The following is a 21,691-nucleotide window of genomic DNA, read 5'->3' as shown; positions in this document are numbered from 1 at the left end:
TGAAAATTTTAAGTATAGTTCATTTAAGTATCTTGTGAGTTTGTGTTTTTTAGTTTTATTAAAATTTTTTACGTTTGAGGGTAGCGTGTAGCGTCGTCATGGCAGCTGTTTGTGCTTCTTTCTGTTGTGATGTGCTGCTTTGATCGGTGATCGGCTGGTTTAATGACTACTTTCGCCCGATCCCACTGAAAACTATACCCTCAGCGCTGCACAAGGCGGTCATCATGTTCATTTACTTGAGCAAGAAGGTGAGCCAGCGTGAACAACTTTTTTTTTCCCACGGTCGAAGTTCACGCTCAGGTGAATGACACCTTTTGACAGAAGCTTGCGCGAGCGTATGCACGTACTACAATAGAAACCGAGTTGCTGTGCTTTCAGAAGAATTACGCGGAGACTTGCTGCGATCTGCGCTGAACGCGATCCGAGCTGTGCCCAGTTTCAAACGTGTCGTTTGAGCACACACTTGAACTTGCAAAACTCTGTTAACTCTGTTAACTCAAACAGCAAAGTCAAGTTGTGGGCAGCTAGCTCTGTTAATGAAGTTTCGAAGGATTCTGGCGGGTCAAGTTCGACGCGCCAACGCGAAGTAGCAAAAAATGTTCCAAGTTTCTCTGCGGTAATCGTTCTCAGGCGCGCACCATACGCTCTTCATTCTAGTGTTTCGATGTAACCAATTTAATTGTATGTCGCAAGTAGTTTCTGACAGAAAATATGATGCCTGGTGAACTGAGAAAATATCTAGCGCAGTTCGTGACAACAGCCCGTACTTTCAGTAAGAACTGAGCGCCTGGGCAGCGAATTCAAGTCAGTGTTGTCGAAAATTGATGATGATCGTTGCCTTGTTTATTTCCGTTTTTCAGATTGCCATCCCCAACAACACAAGAATTCAGTGTTTAGCGTGGAACAGAGAACATGGTTATATAGCTTGTGGAGGCGACAATGGGCTGTTAAAGGTGCTCAAGTTAGAAACGGGTAACTGAGAAGCTGCTTTTTCTCTTAATTTTTTTCTTCTTTTGAATTAAAAAAAAAGTCCATTTGGTTTTATGTGTTCGCGTTTGCTCAGAAAGTTGCAAGTCTCAACCAGTGCTTTGCGGTAGGCACGCTTGATTCACAGGCTTTAAAGACAATAAAACACATTAAAGTGCATCATCATTTGTGGGTGCAGTAGTATTGTCCTATTTGGTACTTCATGTCGAGCGTTAAAATGTCTCTGCAACATTTTCAGCAGTAATACTGTAGAAGTTGAAATCTAATGACAAATAATAAGACATGATTTGGTGGGCATCTTGTGCAGCTTAGTCACAAGAATACGTACAGGTGAACTTATTGGCTTGTAGTGATCGTATTGCTACCAAAGTTTTGCAGTGTTTCATCATGCACCAAAGAAAGCATTCTTCTGTCTTGAGAATAAAGTAGGTGCAATGTATCAAGAGAGCTTATATTTAAACAGATAATAAATGAAATGTATCAGGGCTGGAAGTTCCCATCTTTTGTGGTATGGTACGAACTACCAAGGTGAAGAGACCTTGGGGTTTGCTGGGAAACAGTTTTAATTTCTTGCGCACAAGGCTTTTCAAACATAAGCTAGCGCACAGTACTATTAAGTTTTTAGAGGACTTGAGGAATAGAAATTTTGGCATGCTTCACTTTTATAATAACATTGTTTTGTACATGTGACTTGTGCTTGTTTGAGTGATTTGTTGCTATGCACGTCCTAACATTCAGAAAAAGACGGAAAAGTCAGGGGCCTCGCAGCTCCGAGCAACCTGTCTATGAACCAGACACTAGAAGGACATAGTGGTAAGTTAAAAAAATATATATTTGCACTTGTCTTGCTGTTCTTTTTTTTCTCATTTTTAATGTATGAACAAACATACTTGTACATTGTGAACACTTGTGCACATTCATCACTTAGCAAATTTAAGCTGAAAAGTAACCAACTGTTATCTTTGTTTAGTGTGGTAGAACTGCTTCAAAGCAGTAAAGCAATTGTGGCTTATGTCAGGAATGTCTTTTTATGAATATGCAGCAAATTTGTAATCTACATGAAGCATTCATTGTCTCTTCACAAGTCTGGCATGCTTTCTAAGGATTCATCTTAGGAAAAGATTATGTCAAGCTAAAACAATAAATTAGTACAATGAAATTAACAGATGTGTAATTGTTGCCAACAGATCTTTCATAAGTAAGCGACATCACCGTTTCAGAAATATGCAGCTAACTCCCCCTGGTGTGTACCTCTGGCAACTATGTCAGGAGTGCTATTCAACGATTGACAAGAATGATCAAAAACATTGCACTTGAAAACACAAACATTTAAAAGACTGACACTTGGCCACTTTTCTCAAATTTCATTGATATTTTATTAGATGCAACACCTTGGGACCTTTAAGGTTAATATAGATAAATAAGGTAAAGTAAATATTTTCTGGCAGAGGAACTCGCACTGGTAGCACCAAGTGTGGTCTGTAAATTTAATTTCCTCTTTTTCTGCTGATCATTCCCACATACAACATGAGTGGTGTCAGCTCTTGGGAGTGTTCTCACCTTCCACTTAGCTCTAACCTCGAAGGTGTGAACTGTTTCATTGTCGGTTGCGTCAACAACATTCATCACAAGGACCTTTCGATGATCACCATTTCTTAAAACCTGCAGTGCAGTTTATAGCTGTGTTCTTTTGTTTTATTGCTACTTTGTTGGCATGGCTTTTCAGCTGCTCCTCTCATCAACAACTTTAGCTCCCTCCTAGTGCATCCTCTTATGCAAGTGAAGTGTGGCCTCTGAGGTTGTCAGCATGGTTTAAGAACCGGTCGCCATGACCACAGTCTGAAAGCTTGTGGGTGGCCTGAGGGAGGCATAATACTTCGTGAGGGCTTCACCCTCACATCTATCATGTTAACATAGACAATGTACATGTTCCTGCATTCATAGATAGTTTAAACACTGTGAAGAAAAGGCAGCCTTCAGTTGCAATTATTTCTTCATGGCCAAATAAACCACTGAACTGTGCAGAAAAAGCAATGCTTGGAAATTTCTGGACACTTAATCAGTCAATCAAACTGAAGTGAATGTCTGCCTTTGGTGTTCCTTAAGATCATGTAATAATGGATGAGTAATGGCTATACATTAAATTTCAGGAGTGGTGCAGGTTGTTGCTTGGAACTCGCAGTTTCAGAAGCTAACATCTAGTGATCAGAATGGGCTCATCATAGTATGGATGCTCTATAAAGGTATGACTTTGTTATATTAGGAATATTTTACTTCAGAAATGCATGGCCATCACATTTATATAAAATTTTTTCTGGCTCCCAGGATCATGGTATGAAGAAATGATCAACAACAGAAACAAGTCACTTGTTCGGGGCATGGCGTGGAATGCTGATGGTCAGAAGATCTGCATTGTCTATGATGATGGTAATGCTGTTCACTCTACTAAATTTTTGGCTAAAAGATTTTGTGTGCAGCTCATATCTTGCATGCAGACAGCACACATATGTCTGCAAAAATGTGGTTTATTGCTCGTGCTGTCAGAGATGAGCTGCTACTTATTTTTGCAGATAGATACCACATTTATTTAACTAAAGGAAAATTTTTTTTATGTGATAACGTTAAGGGCCCTGTGTCGCAGAAAATCCGGTGTCGATGTTGGCGTCCGGCGCTGGCGTCCCCATGAGCAAAATATTCCTAAATATATTTACGTATATGTATATGCCACGCCTTGCTATATGACATGTTGTATATGCGTGTTATATATTTCCACACTATTCTATCACTAAAGTTGCTCATACCTTGTCTTACATTCTTGACAAAGTTATTCCTCGGAATTTTGAGAATGACAGCCCACAAAAAAATGTATGAAACAAAGCACTGACAGCACATGCCTCTTATGTTAAATCTTTTCAGACTGAAATATTGAGAGTGCAAAACGATAACAGTAACCTGCAAATGACATAATTTTTTTGGCGCAACTGTGCACTACCTCTGGGATGCGTATTTCCAATTGCTAGTAGGTAGAGCGGGGTGTGGCACTTGCAAAGACAATGGGAGTTTGTGCGAGAGTTTGGGAGCGAGTGCGAGAGAGTAAATGTGGAGACTTTTGCTCCTTGAATATACGACTCTGCCTAGGCACTATCGAGGAGTTTCTTAGCGTGCGTTGTATGCGCTTGTCCCTAGGCATGCCCGCAGTAGTCGCGGGGCGCAGTAGTGCTGAACTTAGCATCGCAAGTTCGCATTATTCAATTGTGTTTTTCACTAATTTAAACAATGTGTCATTATTTCACATTATTGGCGGCGCCTCCAGGACACCAAACCGGTAACAGGGACATCAAAGCTAGAACCCAGACCTGTCCGTGGGTTGGGGCTCGCAGAGGCCTGTGCATGCCAGGGGAGTATAAGAGCGGCTGTCCACTATCGCGGACCGGCAATTTTTTATGTGAGCACCCCCTGGCACGCTTCGGCCTCCATGACCCCAACCCACGGGCCGCCCTGCTTCCAGCTTTGATCCCCCCACTACAGCTTGGATGCCCCAGAGATCCTGCATTGCCTGCTTTAATATAAGCTCAGGTGCTCTCTTGAGGCCTCCGTTTGCCGGTTACATGTGCCCTCCTGGAGCAGTGCTTGTAAAAAACGCAGTCTATCGTCGTTACTAAAAAACCGACCCGCGACTTATACAACACCAGTCAGAACCTTGCCCCTTCAGACACAGCAATCACCAAATGGGGCATCCAGGCCCACTGCCTCATCATGCAGGCAGCCAGTGGTGGAGCGTCAACAAACTGGACCGCACTCCGCAATGCCGGCATGTCTAGGGGACAACCGCATACAACGCACACCCAGATTTTCTCTCACGCACCTGCTCTTACTCGCACCTGTGCAGAAATGTCGAGCACAGTGAAAAGTGCCACGCCCCGCTGTACCTACTAGCAATTGTAAAAACGCATCCGGGATTGGCCCACGCAAGAGGCCATGTTTCTACCAGAAAGCTCAACTTAGTGTATAGCCTTCACCAGCAGCGTTTTCCAGTAAACATTATGATTACATAAGCTGCAGTTGCTGGGAAGCATGAGAAGCAGTTGGGAATCTTTTAATGCTATCACATTCCGCTCTTAAAGGTGAAGCTTATGCGCCCTCCAAATTTTTTTGTACAAGATGTTCAAGTATAAAGTCGGCCTAGGCTTCAGGATGCAGTGCTGTGATTCACCTATGAAGATTTGAAAGCATAGTTGCTACCATTTGTTGTCACCTTTGACATGGTGTTTGAAGTTAAAGGGCCAGGCCACATAGCAAATTTTGGTTATATGCTGGAAGTTGTTACGTGTTCTCTTGAGAGCACTCTGCCACAAAAATTTTTCAAATTGGCTCATTAAGTGCTGAGATAGAAATATTTCAGTGCCGCAAACCCATGATTTCAGGAGGTGAGTTTCCCTGCCAAGCGAGATACTCTCTCCATTTACCCCGTCTAGCCTTCGCAAGTAGAATTTCTTCCCTCCCTGCGTTCTCCCCTACTGAACCTCGAGGATTGCGTGACGCACACATCACAGGCCCCACCTTCATTTTATTTTCTCCTCGATTTTTTGCGGCGCACTTCCACTGACTATGTTGCGTGCGAGCTGTTATGATTGTCTTGTTTTGTGCAGTGCACGATTTTGCACGCTGTGCACAAGGACACCTGACTAACGGTATAAGTCGGTGCTACACGAATACTGAGGCAGACCCAAGTGGATCAGAGAGCATAATTGCGCGCTGGAACACGGTATAAAATGCCTTCGTTTTGGTGTCTGCATGCACAACTGCAATACGTGGGAACAAGCAGATGAAACTTAAGGGAAGCTTCTAAAAAATTCTAAAAACAACCTGATATCTGGATATGTTAGTTTAAAATTCAAGGCCATCTTACATTTTTGTAAATATAGTGTATTTGTCCTCTAGCACAGAAGCTCAGTTGACTGGTTTTCTGGCGAAATTCCTGAAACACATACTAGTATGATGAAAACTGTGTCATTTCTGACATCTGTTATCAGTAGAAAAAAAATGTGCTGTAGCTGAAACTTTCGTGTGGGTCGGCTTAGTCGGAGGGAAATGCCATGAACAGTGCACCACAGATACGAAGCTATGCACGGCTTCAAATATTATAAAATTATACTCCACTTTGATTCGGCATATTCTCAGTTTCCATCCCTCCCTACACATGGCAACTCAAGGTGATGTACACCTTCCATTTTTAACTAGCGTACTTTTTCTTTTTCTCCCCCATCACCTAGGTGCTGTGATTGTTGGCTCAGTGGATGGGAACCGTATATGGGGCAAGGAACTGAAGAATTTGCATCTGCATTTAGTGGAAGTGAGTTCAAAATCGTTTTGGAATACCTACTATATAAACTATTGCATGCAAATTTGCGTCAAATTGGCTTTGTGTGTACACACATGCATGCACGCACACATAGTTTATGCTTTTCTTGAAAAACTTACTATGTCACTGCCTTGGTGAGAGCCCAGCCTTTCTCAAGACTGACTGAAACCTGACTGATACTTTCAACTTTTATAACCCTTTGGCATCAAGCATCCACCCTACTTTTTCATGAAAATAAGGTTGGTCACAGGCACTTAAAGGGGCCCTGAACCACATTTCTTTGAAGCCTCAAAAACGCCTTCGAATGGGTATGATTGATTCCCAGGAATATATTCTTGAAAGAATTTTTCAAAAAAGAACAGTAGAGCGCAAATACTTTAGTGCGGTATTTACCTTTCCCATTCGCCCTCAACATCCTCCTTTCCAAAGGAGCAAAGGGGAACCGGTTTCAGTAGAATGGTGATACCCTGCTTAAGGCATTATGATAAAGCGGGCTCGTCATGGCACTCTGCGGCAGGTGCGCTGTTTACGCTATGAAGCTATGCGCAACTGTAAATGCAGAGCAAGGGTGCAGTGCGTACTTGCATGCTCCACTCTGGCCGTGCTATGAGCCGTGGACCAGCTTGGTCCTGCATGAATAGTAAGCATGAATTGTAGCGCTCAATACAAAGCACGTCTAGCCAGAAGTGGCTAGGAGTGAGTGCCCACCCGAAGCCACCGCGCCAGTGGTTCTACAAAGAACCACTAGCGTGTGTTCTTGGCTTAAGCGTCGTGTAGTTCCAGGTTAGTTGAGTGTTCCAGGCTAACCTAAATCAGCGAGAGCAGATGGCTACGACACCGATAAGCAGTGTGGTCAAGGTTTCATTACTATGTGGGCGGACGTAGCAGACGTGAGCAGACAATAGCTGGCTCATGCTAAGGGGAATCTGCTATACGAAGAAATATGGCAGCCGCCAGCAGCCCCAAAAAAGGAGAGGAGAAGGATTTTGTTGAAGAGAGCATGTTTGAGGAAAAGGTGACTTCGTGCTTTCTTGTAGGCCCTATGCGCTGTGCAAGAGTGGGAAATTTGGCTGAGATTTTCACAGCAGCATATGCCATCCGCGTAATGTGTTTTTTCACCTAGCTCGACGGGTGGTTCAGGGCCCCTTTAAGGTAAAATAAATGTAGAAATGGCAGTTTTCATAAAAGAACGGCTAAGGACGAAGACGAAGATGAAGGAACACATGTGACAAAACTGGTGCTACTTCCAACTAACATTTATTACAAATGTCTATGTATTTATGCTCTGTGCATCAGGTACATCATGCACTCATCATCATACACACGAAGATTGATATGAATCAGATCATACGTACTATTGTGTGGTCAATCAGTTCAAGTGCCTAGATATCTCGAAAGAAACGTCACTTCTTTTTACGAATACATTCGTCAGTCCTGTCGTATGTGTTCCTTCATCTTTGTCTTTAGCACCTTTTTATGAAAACTGTCAAGGTGAACAAACTCACCCAAATCAAGGTATTGTTAGAAATGGCACCTACAGAGGTGCCTTTTATTAACGGAGGCTAAGCTCCCATAAATTTTCCACCCTCCACGGTTCATCAGCACCTGCACAAGCACATGTTACCGCCATACCATCTACCTGTAATGTTTCCCGCTGTCTTAAATAGAGCCGTTCAAGAACAGCTAATCAGAAATGAAAGAACAGCGAACTTGCATTTACTTGTCAGCCTGATGCTGTCCCACATGACGCTGTTCTTATCTACTCCTCACAGACGCCCGATTCAGGTGATAACATAGGCCTAGCACTTCTCTGATCACTGAACAGTTGCAAAAATGAAAAGTATTGCAACAGAGTCATTACATCACCTCATCCCTGGAGCAGGTCAAGAGAGGCACCCCTGGACCTCACACATAAACATATAATGTATGGCATGTAGGCTGTGTACCTTATTTTACATTGGGAGTGCAGTTCTTTTATATGCTGAGATAGGCATGAGGGTAGTAAAGTCAAGCATGTCTTATCGGAAGCATCCTTCGTGCTTAATTGTGGCAGTAAAGCTTCAGTTGTACTCTTTTCCATGGCTTCACTGGTTCTTGAATTTACTGAAAAATAAAAACCTTGCGTTCAGTAACCTAAAGGACATTTTAATTACTGCTGAAAAAAAGAATGCACAGAGAAACAAAAACAGCTACACTGGTAGTGTTTCATCTTTCGTCTCTACTTGTTTGGTCTTTTTTGGCAGCAACTACATTCTTTAGTAAACAGCAACAAAACCAACAAGAACTTTACTTATCGCTAATGTTCCTTTCCTGTTTTTGTGAAGATGTATATAATATTGAACCTAGTTTTATGATTCTCTGCTTTGACTAGTGTTCCAACTATTATAAGTTTGTTTTTACGTCATCACATTCTCTCTGAAAAAGAACAATGCTAAAATGTGTTATTTTTCTTGTTTGTTTTTTATCTGCATTTCACATTTTCATGTATTCCAGCATTCATTTGCTTTTAGTTATTGTTATACTCTACTGTTGTGAATTGTGCACTCACTGATTGCTTTTGCCTTGTAATTTCTTTTAGGACACGTCAAGCTACCTATGTGACTCTTAGCCCAAAATGACCATCCAGCATATATACTGGAAAATAGAATTGATTTGATTGATTAAAGTTATGCTGAAGTTCAGTAACTGTAAAGCATCTGTCATCAATGCTCCGCTTTGCATAGATACGATAGAAAGCTGCATGCACGACCAGGGTATACAGTTAACATGAATGGTGCGTTTGTTGACTTTATGTAAAAAAAAAACCTCATCATGTTGTTGCCTCTCCTCTAGACAATAGTTAATACTGTTGCAGACATTTAAATATTGTTGTTCTTGTTTATGTAACATACACTGTTATGCACCATTTTTCTTTCCTCTAGTGGTCTCCCGATGGGAAGTTCTTGTTGTTTGGAATGCAGAATGGCGAAGTTCATGTTTACGAACAAGGCGGCAATCCTGTGGCAAGTATATTTCATGGACAGCTATGTATATCTGGTCTTGAAGCACAGGTCACGTCAAGGCTCTAGCAGCCAAGTAACCAGAGATGCATCACAATTGTGGGAGCGTATCAAGGGGGTTTGAAGCACTGAAAATACTGCAGTCCACGCTACATTTTGTGCAGTGTAGTACAGGCTGCAGCTATTGCCAGTTCATTCAAAAGGCTCATTCAAAGGTGATGCAAAGTGAGTCTGAAAAAAAAAAGAAGTGTGTCACTATGATGTGCTCTGTTGGCATTAGTTGAGCTAATTCAGGTGTTACATCTTGCTAGAAAGTGAAGGTACTTGCATTCTTTTTGTTCAAAATTGCATGGAGATTACTAGTAATCACTGTTGGGCTGTGTTACTGTTTCCTGATAAAAGCAGGTGAACATGTTCGGCATGTGTGATGTTGCACAGAAATAGTGAAAGTACGCAGGTGTAGTGCAGATATGGTAGTTACACATTGCTCCCTAATGTCCTAGCAATTTACAAATTAGAGTTGTGTTCGAGCAAGATTTCACTCTTTCTTCAGCTCCTCTTACTGGTAGGGTTTTAGAATCAAATAGTGTAATGGGAATGTTTTTAAGCTTGCTATGTTACACGAGTACTAATAATGTATTTGCACTCAAAGGGAGGTGGCACAAGTATTATGGTGTCGAGAAGGCAGTAGTGCCTTGTGCTTTAACCCTCGTATTCAGAAATTCATCTTAACTTGAAGCCCATGCTTCACATGATTTAAATGATGCCTGTCGTGAACGCACCAAAGGAAATGCTATGAGCGTGTTGGGGCACGTTCACACGAGGCGTCATTTATATCAAGTAAAGCGTGGGCCTTAATTTGAGATGCATTTCTGAATATGGGGGTAAGACTGGGCTTCCCAACTTGCATTTTGTTGTTACTGCAATTTATCAAGTGAGAAAATCAGAGGGAGGGCTAAACAGAGCTGCCTAGATAAGACTGATGATAATGTTATGGTAATATTTTTCATGGTGGAAAGGAAGACTTTTTTGTGTACCTCATTACAATATGTATGTAATTCAGTCAAACCCACTTATAATGATACCGGTTTTAACAATATATCGGTTCTATTAATGAGAAGCTGTTGCACCATCAACTTTTGTATGTTTTCCGTGGTGAAATAACGCTCTTACTACAATGCCCCAATGCCGCATTATCAGTTATAACAATATAGTCTTGCTGCTGGGTGTCCGTGCCGAAAGGTAGTGAAATGCGAAATCCTTGAAAAGAAAAAAGAAAACAAGAAATTCTAGCTGCTGTATGATGGCCTGCTTCCCCAACAGCTGCCGGGTGCTCATTTTCCAGCCTTCTCCGCACGCCTCTCTCCCATCGCCCTTCCACCCTTTCGAACCCGAATGGGCTGCGCCCATAGCTCTACGCCGCGCCATTCTCCAAAACACGAAATGACCGCACCAACTGCGCTGCTCTTAGATTGCTTGCATGTTGCTTGTTGGTTCCTCATTCAGTGAAGTTCTGTAAACAGCTTAATCACTCGTGTTTCTCTTTGTTGGTTGCGTCGAAATCGTTCCTGACCATGTGGTTTCTCAACCTTGTTTGACTCAACGCTAAAACAGAAGATGGCTGAACCGCCCGCTTGCCATCGTAAACGCACGACGTTGCCAGCAAAAAGAAATCGCACTGCTTTAGATTTGGAAACAAAGTGCTTCTTACTGATGAGGTGATTGTCGCGAATGTGCTTGCATCGGATAGTGATGGCAACGGTGAGGCGGTAGGGAAGGCGGCCTCAATGTTGACCTCACAGGAGGCCCGGCAGATGATCCAGTCCCTCTGGGGCTTCATTTTCGCGAGGAACCTCCCGCTGCACTACGTGGAGCACCCGGATGCCTTGGAGAAGGATGTCGGCAATCATGCAAGGCTGACGAACAGAGGGTTTTCTGTGCAAGCCAGTGAGAAGTACGTGACGAGATGCTTGTGGCGATCTCGCCTCAGCGTTTGTTCTGGATTTCTCAAGCTGACAGGCTGCCGTGGCAGGCTTCTCACAATATTTAAAAAGCCCCTTTTAGGGCCACCGAAGCGATGCCTCGGCGGTGCTTGCATATCTCTTGCTGCCCGTGATCCCTCTTTGCTGTTTTTATAGCAGTGCCATTCTTTAATGCCGACAGCTGCGGCTTGTTACATGCTATCGGAGCGCCCAGGAAGCAGTTAAACGAGTGAACACAATCAGAAGCCGGATGGCAGAAGGTGCTGGGGAGGTGAACTGGCCTCCCCGCCATTATAGTTTTCTCACATCAGCTCAGCCATCCCCTTATCTTGATTTTTTCATGCAGCCCGGTTGTAACAATTGTTGGTTATAACAATGGAATTTTCGTGGCACTTGAATAATGTTATAAGTGGGTTCGACTGTAGTTTCAAGTTATCTAAATATACTGATTTTATTTTTTTACCACTCTTGCTTTACACAAGCAAGTTAGACTGTTGTTTGGAAGCTATGCTTTCAGTTATCCGGAGCACACCAAAGCCATGATCTCGACCAGAAAGAAGAAAAACTTGCTCTTTTAATTTTATCTTGTGTTTATTATCAAGTGCAGTGATGAGAGATGTGCTATTACCAAGCTGCCACTGGGGATTAACTTATTGCAAGTTTAATTTGTCTGAGTAGCACATTAGCAAGCTTTAGATTCAAATGCTATTTATTGGTGATACATTGCGGAACATTTGATAAAGTATTTAATATCAAAATTCAAACAAAAGTTATGGCATGCTTATTAATGATTTTATTTAGGATAGTTAGTGCCGTAGTAAGAACATTTTGAATCTTTATTTTATGAAGACACCTCGTTACCAATATTGATGTCCTCTGAATCACGGTTAAGAATAGGTTCTTGAGCTTCTGCATCATTAAAAAATCTGCAGGCCGTTTGTGCCAGTGTACCATGTCAGAAAACAAGAGATGGGAGCTACACCGACCGATAAGCTTTGTCACACGATCTGTTATGTAAACACAAACCATGCCATACAGTATTACTTTGCTGAACTACTGTACAGATAGTACAACCAGTATATGGATATTTCTTGTTTGTGGATTATCTTGGGAAAGCAGGGAGTGTATATAAAGTGTGCCATGGCTTTACTTGGGCGCAGCTAGAAGTCTGCATCGGCACCCAGACGATTATAATGCAATCGATACAAATTATTTTGGTGCTGCTCACTGGTGACATGCCTGCTAAGGTTGTGGGGGAGGAAGGAGCTTGGAATAGTGCTTTGGATGCCAACAACAATCATGGAAGAACTTGTCTGCCCAGTATGTGCAGTGATTGACGTCTGAAAGATGTGTCAGAAAGTCCAAACTGAAAACAAAGATTGCAGTTAGCCATGCCGAGACCATTACTCTGAAAAGTGGGCTGAAAGTCTTGATGGCTTCTATCACAAAAAGAAAAGAAAGGTTTCTCAAGGGTCCCGGGCGTCTGCTTTTTCTCATGTGCCTAGATTTTACAGTTGAAAAAGTGGATACAACGAAGCAATTGTCATTTCTTACTTACGTTGTCATAATCAGGTTGCAAAGTATGATTTCTGCCATTGGTGGTGTCATTCACACTATCGGGGTGTGATTCTGTTCATATTGCTTCATTATGCTGTTGTTTTCTGTGTTCCTTGAGATCCTGACTCTATCCGCTCACATTTGTCTCTTTCTATCACGATCTTCTAAGCTTTAGTACAGTTTAGACCACTTATAACATAACCGCTTATAGTGCAGAACTATCTACAATGTGGCATTTTCTGACTCCTGTTTACCCTCCCATAGAACTACATACATGCATACGTCTACCGTTTACCGCACAGCTGCGCGAGACAAAATACCAGTTATTATGCGGCTTCTGTAGAAAAATCCTGCCTCCAAGTGTGGTAGCGAGCGCATATCTCAACGAGGGGCACCGATCGATAGCAGGGAAGAGCAACGAGGGCAATGTGGAGGAGGAGGAGCATGAGACAAGGAGCGAGCAAACAAATGAAAAAAAAAAGTGGCAGCAGTGAGATGCAGATGCGCACTGATTACCCAGGCTACGGAGAAGCCTTCTGCATGGCTGTTTATCAGCGGTGTGCTCTGCAATGAACGCGGCTTCAGTTTCTGTGCACCCATCGCGATGCGCATTGTCGTGATGTGCAGATATCGAGTGCACGATCTTGACTGCTGTCAGTTTAAGCAGTGCATTGCAAATTTAGTTTGGAGCTATTAAGGTTTATGTGCACTTGTGAGCTTCCACCATTCATACCAGCATGTGCACGCAGACTTGGTAGGCAAGTGCATCCATGGCTGATCGCCCGAAAAACCAAACTCCGCTTTGCATGTGCTTCTGTCACTTCAGACTGTGCGTGTGATCGCATGTGTAATCTCTATGTAATTGTCTGTGGGTACCAACATGTCAAGGGCGAGCTTCCCACGATGGCATGCTGCCCCACACCCCCGGCGGCTAGGCCTAACCAACGTGCCTCGTCGGCAACCAAAGGTGTTGTTTGGTGCCGAGTGAATACGCGTTGCAGTGGCTGTACAGCACATGGAAAGGGGAGAAACTACCTTGATAATGAAAGTAGAGGCACTGCCATCACTCAAATTGTGGCAATGTGGTTTGTGGTTTTCATGTTTTCGACACCATGCACATGCCGATCAGTCCGAGAAATGAGACGAGACACTGTGCTGTGTCTGAAATATTGATCACTGTCATTAAAAAAAATATTATTACTTTGTTTGCTTCATGCAAAGAATGCGGGCACTTGGACATTAACCTTTCAATATTGGTAAATTGGATGCAAAACTCCCAATCGCATGCTTCGGTTCTTGGATATGCGCATGTGCTTGGTTTAATGTTTTGCACACCTTCATCATTCATCAGCCCTTTCCCTCCCCGTCCTTTTTTTCCAGTGTAGAGTAGCAGGCCAGAGCAAGTTATAGCTCAGGCCGACCTCTCTGCCTTTCTGCAAATAAATTTCTCTCTCTCTCTCACTCTCACCTGCAGCCTTTGGACACTGTTGTTTTGGTTACAGTGTGGATATTCACGATTACGGCAACTTAGGCTATAAGCGGTCTGTGCTGTAATATGTCCCAGTGTATTAGTCTTTTGCAGTTGGGTTCTTCTATGTCGTCAGCTGCCTTTGCAACAATAAACTTCGTCACAAGCTCTATGATTTCAGCAGTTACATTCACCGATAAATTGGCCAGCCTCTCTTAGAAATTGTAGTTGGATTTTTGTGTTTTTTGATCTTATGCAATTTGCCTCTAGTGTATAGGCAATCCCACGGTGTATGCTGAGTCTCTGGGTACACTCCCCTCCCCCTCCCAACAAACAGACACACACATTTGTCACTTGGAGGTTATCAAGGTACATGTAGTCCCTCATTGCCACGTATGTTCTGCATGTAATGTTGTATTGCTTGACATTGAAACCCTTGACAGAGGGTTGAAATTAATAAAGTTCCTCTTCTTTTATTCCCATGTGCAGTCTAAGATTCCACTGCCACTTTTGCACGGTTCTGGCGGGACAAAGCTGATCGGGGTGCACTGGTACAGCAGGTGTATGCCTGAGCCCGGCTGTCCTGTCCTGGCCATAGGCTACGATAATGGGAAAGTTCAACTGATGAGCAACGAAAGTGATGACTGTGAGTGTTTAATCCTGTGAGCGGGGCTTCTCTTTACTTGCTGTGACTAAGAGGCCCAGGCACCCACGGAAGTCGCAGAGTGTCTTCTAGCACTATTTTGGGGCCAAGCACACCATCACCGTTCATTTCATTTTGCTGCACTTTTAAATGAGGGCTATTTCAGTGGGGTAAAAAGTGGGTACAGGATGGAAAGTGCAAAGTGAAGAAATGGTGGAACAGTGGTGAAAATTATATTAATTTATTTATGGGACATAAATCATTTAATGATGCATTGTGGGCTTTTAGGGACCGCTAGTGGAAGACTTCAAATTAGTTTCTGTAGAAATACAAAACGAGATTTATTTTTTTCTAAGTAACAACTAGAGAAACAACCTAGTGTCATGTTTGGAACAATGCTTCCTATGTAACGCAAGAATTTCTTTTTTTCCTCTTAGGCCTTCAATACTCAACCATCCTAGACACTAGGTGATGTAACAGTGCAGCATAGATAGCCTGCCTGTGTTCTAAGGAGAATACAATTGCACATGCCCATCTTCAAAAAAACGAGATCAGAACAAAAGGGAATGGGTACCATAGAACATATTAACAGCACTAATTGTTTGAAAGAAGGAGCATGAGTGCACAGGGCAGGTGCTGGTCATCCAACTGGATTTACCGCAAAGGGAAAGGATACAACAGCATACAGTAGTTCAGCGTGTTTATGGGTAGGTCGGGTAGTTAGCAAGAACACGAGAGTAGAGGTCATATTTTGTGACAGTTAATTTAATTTTACATTCTTATTGTTCGTTGCACTGAATGGCTGATCCTGGTGTTAATGGTGGCCTGGTCTCGTTCGAGCCAGTGACGAAGGGGGAAGAAATTGTAAACAGAAAAGGTGGTTATGAGATATGGTCCTAGGACATGACTGTGCATGTATGTACTGCCTTTTATTGTGGCCATTGTTAGATGGCGCCTTCAGGTATCGCAGCTCGCTTCCTCCACATACTGCGAGCCATGCACTCTTTTGTTCAATTTTTATTCCATCATAATAGCGCAAGATCCTCAACTCCCTCAACCAAGGCGCAGGAGCGTCTTGTGTCCTTAGAGCCCAGGAGAGAGTTGGAGTTGGCAGCATTGGTAGAGTGTGGTAATGAGACTGCAGTGGTACAGTCCGGGCATGGCTGCCTGCTTGGCAGTGGGGTCAGTTTGGTGCATTGCCAGGAAGCCAACAGCTTGTGGGAAATTCGAACTTCTGCATTAAAAGTTACTTCGTTTCACACGTCGCAGGTAGCACTACACAAGCCTGAGGGACTTCTCTCACCGCTTGCATTTGCATCCAAAAAATAGTGCTTGACAAATTAAAGAAACATGTAGGTATGCACCATGTAACTCGACAAAACACTACCTCTCACTTCTATGCAACAAAATATGACATCGTTATTACATGGAAGCCGTCACAGATTCTAAACCTACTTGCCACTGAACGAGGGCAACGATTCGTTTGTATGACTAGTGGCCACATTACATTGTCTGCACCTGCCACCAAAGCATAGTAAGTTGCACACTGCAAGCACAAAGGGGCGAAAAATCGCACATGATGTGGCATAAAATTATGTCCACAAATTGTTGTTGAAATATACAAAGTAGTTATCTCGTAGAAAGTATTGCAGATTAAGAACAACTGCACTGCGAGACATACAGGCTGAGACTTGTACGACCGCACTGCTTGTGTAGCTTCGACATAGCCTGCTGAGGATGAAATGAGCTATGGTCACTAGCACTGTTACCCCCTGCCACATCTTGGACTAATCGGTGCACAGTAATCAGTAAATCTCCATCACGAACAAAAAAAAAGAATGTTTGCTGTATCACTTTACAGGAAATTAATTTGTGCTTTTTTTATAGATGAGATTTTATATGCATGGATATTAATGGGGGTTTCAAGGGGAAGTATGATTGTTCTATACATTAGTTTGTTATATAACCTATTTCATTATAAGAAGACATGTGCATTCATGGTATGCAGCAGGAAAGCTTTTAGCTCGTATGCTTACACCTGCCTTATTTACTGGCACAATGAACAGACTTCTTTCCTGAAAAATTAGGACAAAGTTGTGAAGTGCGTTCATTAGGCAGGGCAAAATTTTGAGCAATCTTATTTCCACGGCCACCTCTAAAAGGTAGGTGACACGCGGTTCGATCTGGCGCCACAGCATGGCAAAACGCCTCGAATTCGGCTGCCATTCCAGCACGTTGGACCAGGTATTGAACGCTGAATCGTACCAGGTGTCTCCTACTTTATGGCAGCAAGTTCGAGCTGCGATCGTTATGCGAGAAAAAGGAGAAAACTCACTTTTTGATAGGAAAAGTTGGGGGTGCATTTGTTAACTGAGTTCGTTAATTATGTGATGAAATATGGCACTTCTAAGTGTAGGATAAGTTGCTGTTTTCTAATTAGTTATTCCTTCTACATTGCTCTGCCATGTGCTTATGCTTTCAGCATAGGTACTCAAGATGAGTTTGCCAAATTTGTCTTGTTCTTTTAACGAATTGTTACCTGATGCCTCCTAAATATTTCAAAGCTTGTGTCCTATCATTTTGTTTTGCGTGGTCAAATATTTCTGTGTCACTTTTTCAGCTCCGCTTGTCTTGGACACAGACATGGTCGCCACATGCCTTCAGTGGAATCACGATGGGAGTATGTTGGCTGTTACAGGGAAAAGTTATGGCTCCGAGAGTGAGAAAAGAAACATGGTCAAGTTCTTCAACCCTTATGGCCAGGTAAACTTGCAGGACAGCTAGCGTTCACATTGCCTTTGCATTACAGGTAACATTCATATTTGAGACTGATGTCCACGTAAACCTTATTTAGTAAGCAAGGGCTTAATTGAGTGCTGTCTGGCCACGAAAAACTCTTTAAAGCAACCATAAACCTTGTCATTGATCATAATAACACAACTGGTCTCATTGTTTATGCAGGCACTGATGTTGAATAGTGCCATGTCAGTTTTATTGTTTCTACTAGCAGTGGCAAGATTTATAATTGCTATACTGAATAGATTTGCAAATTGTGACTACTGGACAAATAACTGAAGCTGAATGCGGTTATAGTCTATTAACAACAAGCTGAATCGAGTATGAGATGATATGTGCAGTAGAAAGTCGTTCATATGTTTTGGAAGAAAACACACAAGAAAACATACTGTAATTGGGAAAACGTACAACCTGAAGTCACTAAAAAATTTGGCAGATTCAACTGTAGTTGACATCTACGTTATATGAACCGTTGCACGAATGATTGTAGCACGAGATGCTGATAGGGGCCCAAGATGTGCGTAGGTTTTGCGGCTGCAGCAAGCTTACATTTGCGCTTCTCAAATTTGGCCTAGGTCAGCAGCTTCTTCAGGCAGAACATTTTGTCTGGAAGTTTTGGCGAGCCCACTCGGCAAGATGATGCCAGCATGCATTGAGCTGGTGGGGCCCAAGTGGCTCGAGACGTGCTTTGTAGTTTTCCTATTGCATAGTGTTTTAAGGCGGCGACAGAAAACTGAAACTAAATGAGCTACTTCTATCATGTGGTAGACAACATAGGATGAAGAAAACACAGATCTGCTGCACCTATTGCACAGTAGATGTGGCAGAAGACGAAGGAGACACACAGATGTGTCGCATCTTTCGCGTGATAAACGTGACACAGGATGAACGAAACACAGACAAATCACACATATTGCGCAATAGATGTGACACAAAATGAAGGAAACGTACAGATGTGCCACATCTATGGTTATAGACATTACATAGAACGAAGCAAGCACACGAATGTGTTACATCTATCACATTATAGGCATGCCACACGATGAAGGAAAAACACAATTTGCATGTATTGTGCGATAGATGTGACACAAAATGAAGTAAATGTACAAATGTGTTGCATCTATTGTTTTATAGACATGATATAGGATGAAGCAAGCACACAGATGTGTTACATCTCTCGCGTTATAGGTGTCACACTAGACGAAGGAAACATAGATTTTCCCCGTCTGTTGCAGTACAATACACAATGAACTAGCCCATTTCTCGGCTCTTCCGAGACTATAGAGATTTTTACACAGAATACGAATAAAGTGGTGCACTTAACTGCACCAGCATACAATTCAGGCAGTATGGAAGTGACAAAAGCTCACTGAACAAAAATATATGCATAAAGCATGGAAAGTGTGCGGCATGCACTCAGGGTGGCTTGCGCAGTGGCTGGTGCTGCCTGTGGAAAATGGCGTATGTTGCATGAACGCTTATGAAAAGAGGGAAGTTGTGACATGGAGCAAGCTGCAGGGTAATGGGATACAAATTTTGTGATGGCGCCGGCACTTAGTCGACAAGCTTTTTTCGTGTATGCCATGTACAGGAGGTTCCAATTCGGTGTAGGACTCATGGACCTCCTCCTGTGTACAGTCAACTTCTGGTAATTCGACCCTGACGGGACCGATGAAATTGATCGAATTATCTGGCGGGTCGAATTATACAAAATGCTGAAAAAAATGCCACAACACACCGCTGATTCGTGTGGCAGTATTTGCCTGATTCTAACACTCTGCCGAATCAAAACGCAGACCCACTTTATATGTGTCTTAAGAAGAAAACTTATGTATAAATGACATCTAAAGCTCCTAAAGTAGAAAGCTAAAGTAGATATCTACGTTCACTCATTTCTTTAGCAAAAAAAATGGGCACGGGTCTGTGTTGCACAATGGCGGCTGGTTTCCTAAAAAGTCAGCTTCGCCGCCCGGTTTTTAAATTCGGCTTTGCCGCAATACAATTGTGTTATACGATACAATTGAGCGTACAAATGCCACGAAGGCAGTTTCGGTTTCGTATCCGTTTGCACCGTGCAGGGCAATCTTCAGCCTAGTTTTCTTGAAAAACATAAGCGCATGTTAGAATTTGGTAAATACTGTAATGAGACGTTGTGAGCTGTGGTCATTGCTTGAAAATCTTTCTAGGGCAGGCTGAAAATAGGCATTTTCGGTGGAAGACGACGTGTGTGCAATTCATTCACTGTCCTCTAAGCTCGGCCAAGACAGACGCCGCTAAAGGGGTCACCATAGCAGTCAGGTGCTTGCGTGCTGACTGGGCAAGTTTGAATTATCTGGGGAAGGCTGATGTTACAATCGGAATAACAAAAGTGTGCTCTTGGGCAGGACCTTCGGTCAAGATAAAATGAACCGAAGTCAAATTAACTGAAGTCTACTGTATTCCATTCTATAATAAAAATTTTATATATAGTAATAAAATCTGATTCTATTCTCACAAGCTCCCCTCTGACACACTATTGTTACTTTATACACAATTTATAGCAATGATGAACCTTTATGGTTATTTTCGGAAATGTGGTTTGAGAGTATGACTCCTTGTTCGGTGAACTTATTGCTAGAAAGGAAAGCAGCATTTACAGTGAAACCTCATTACTACAAATGCCACATGAACAAACTTTTCAGAGATCCCCTCCTTATTGTTTGAATACAAAAGTATTTCAGTACTACTATGAACTTCAGAATACCGAACTTTCAGAATAATGATATTTATTCAGTTTCCATGTCATGTTAACAACGCCTCAGTACTACAAATTAATATTTCGAAATCTGGAGATTCTTAGATTTTCGTGTATCCTCCGCGGCAGTTGGAGCAGTAGGCTAGCAGACGACAAGGTGCAGAAAGCGGGCGCCACGGCGCATGGGTTTGGAAAACCGGAGAGGGTGCCTGAGAAGGAAAACGCTGGGAGAGGACTGCTTTGCCCAGACAAGTGTCTGTATGCATTTCTTCTTTCTTTCACCCTTCTTTCTTTGCGCGAAGAAATGTAACCTCTGTACTCGCGGGGATGCCACATGATCGCACTCTGCATTTCTTGGCAGTATCATTTACGTGTGCTTGCGCTTGGGATAGTTCAGGTATCTGAATCGAGCGAGATAGTTGTGGTGTCCATGTCAAGAAATGTTGAAAACAAGCAAACAACAAAGGTGACATGGAGCTTTCTTTTTGTGGGTGGTTTTCTCGGGTTTGGAACCTGTTTTTGCCACGCTGCTCTTACTCTATGGTGCTACGATTGTGTGTGGTGGCGGAATCTATAGCAACAGTGTGGGCTGAGAGCCAACAGTGACGTTTTTGTGGATAGCTTGTACAGTGACAACTGATCAAGTTATGGTTTGATGGGCGGAATGGTGAATTTTGGAGCTTTCACTGTACTGACCTTTGAGATAAGTGAACGATTTGCCACAGTCCCCTGAAGTTTATTATATTGAGATTTCACTGTAAATTACAATGATAGCAGAGAGCACTGTCGTTGAATCTAATCTAATCTCATGGCTCAGGTTGGTCTGGTATTTTACATGCATCACTGCTCATTGCAGCGCAATCACGAGTGCTCGTGTATATTCGAAAATGTACAACACTGCTTGCTTCGCTCATTCAACCTGGTTAAACACGCCCTCTCACCGTTGAATTTACGAAAATGTTCATGAAGGCATGGGCACAAAAAGCACGCCCATGTGGGAGAGCGACTACCCGATAACAACAACAGTTTGATAAAGCAGCCATCAGCAAAAAGTAAAACCACGATGCTTGGCAATATCAACACCAACAAGCTGAACAAAAATATAGGGTCTCCAACATGCACCCTAAGGGCCGAATACTGCTTGTGGTGCACAGTTCATGTGG

At 42.7% G+C, this 21,691-nt stretch overlaps 1 protein-coding gene across 2 annotated transcripts in view; it reads left to right on the top strand.

The window, feature by feature from the left end:
- The first annotated feature begins 93 nt into the window (after positions 1 to 93).
- Positions 94 to 21,691, top strand: part of Oseg4 (intraflagellar transport protein Oseg4) — a 74,762-nt gene continuing 53,164 nt past the window's right edge. For both annotated transcript variants that reach the window (XM_065440236.2, XM_065440234.2), the window contains exons 1-9: positions 94 to 248; positions 861 to 972; positions 1,726 to 1,800; positions 3,138 to 3,230; positions 3,313 to 3,414; positions 6,261 to 6,340; positions 9,271 to 9,351; positions 14,845 to 15,001; positions 17,619 to 17,761. In XM_065440236.2, coding sequence (XP_065296308.2) covers positions 225 to 248; positions 861 to 972; positions 1,726 to 1,800; positions 3,138 to 3,230; positions 3,313 to 3,414; positions 6,261 to 6,340; positions 9,271 to 9,351; positions 14,845 to 15,001; positions 17,619 to 17,761 — 867 coding nt within the window. In that variant the 5' untranslated portion in view covers positions 94 to 224. The remainder of the gene's footprint in view (positions 249 to 860; positions 973 to 1,725; positions 1,801 to 3,137; positions 3,231 to 3,312; positions 3,415 to 6,260; positions 6,341 to 9,270; positions 9,352 to 14,844; positions 15,002 to 17,618; positions 17,762 to 21,691) is intronic.

This window comes from Dermacentor albipictus, chromosome 3, assembly GCF_038994185.2.
Source record: "Dermacentor albipictus isolate Rhodes 1998 colony chromosome 3, USDA_Dalb.pri_finalv2, whole genome shotgun sequence".
Taxonomy (NCBI): Eukaryota; Metazoa; Arthropoda; class Arachnida; order Ixodida; family Ixodidae; genus Dermacentor; species Dermacentor albipictus.
Note: the sequence above shows the minus strand (reverse complement) of the source record. Positions and strands in the feature narration are given on the sequence as shown.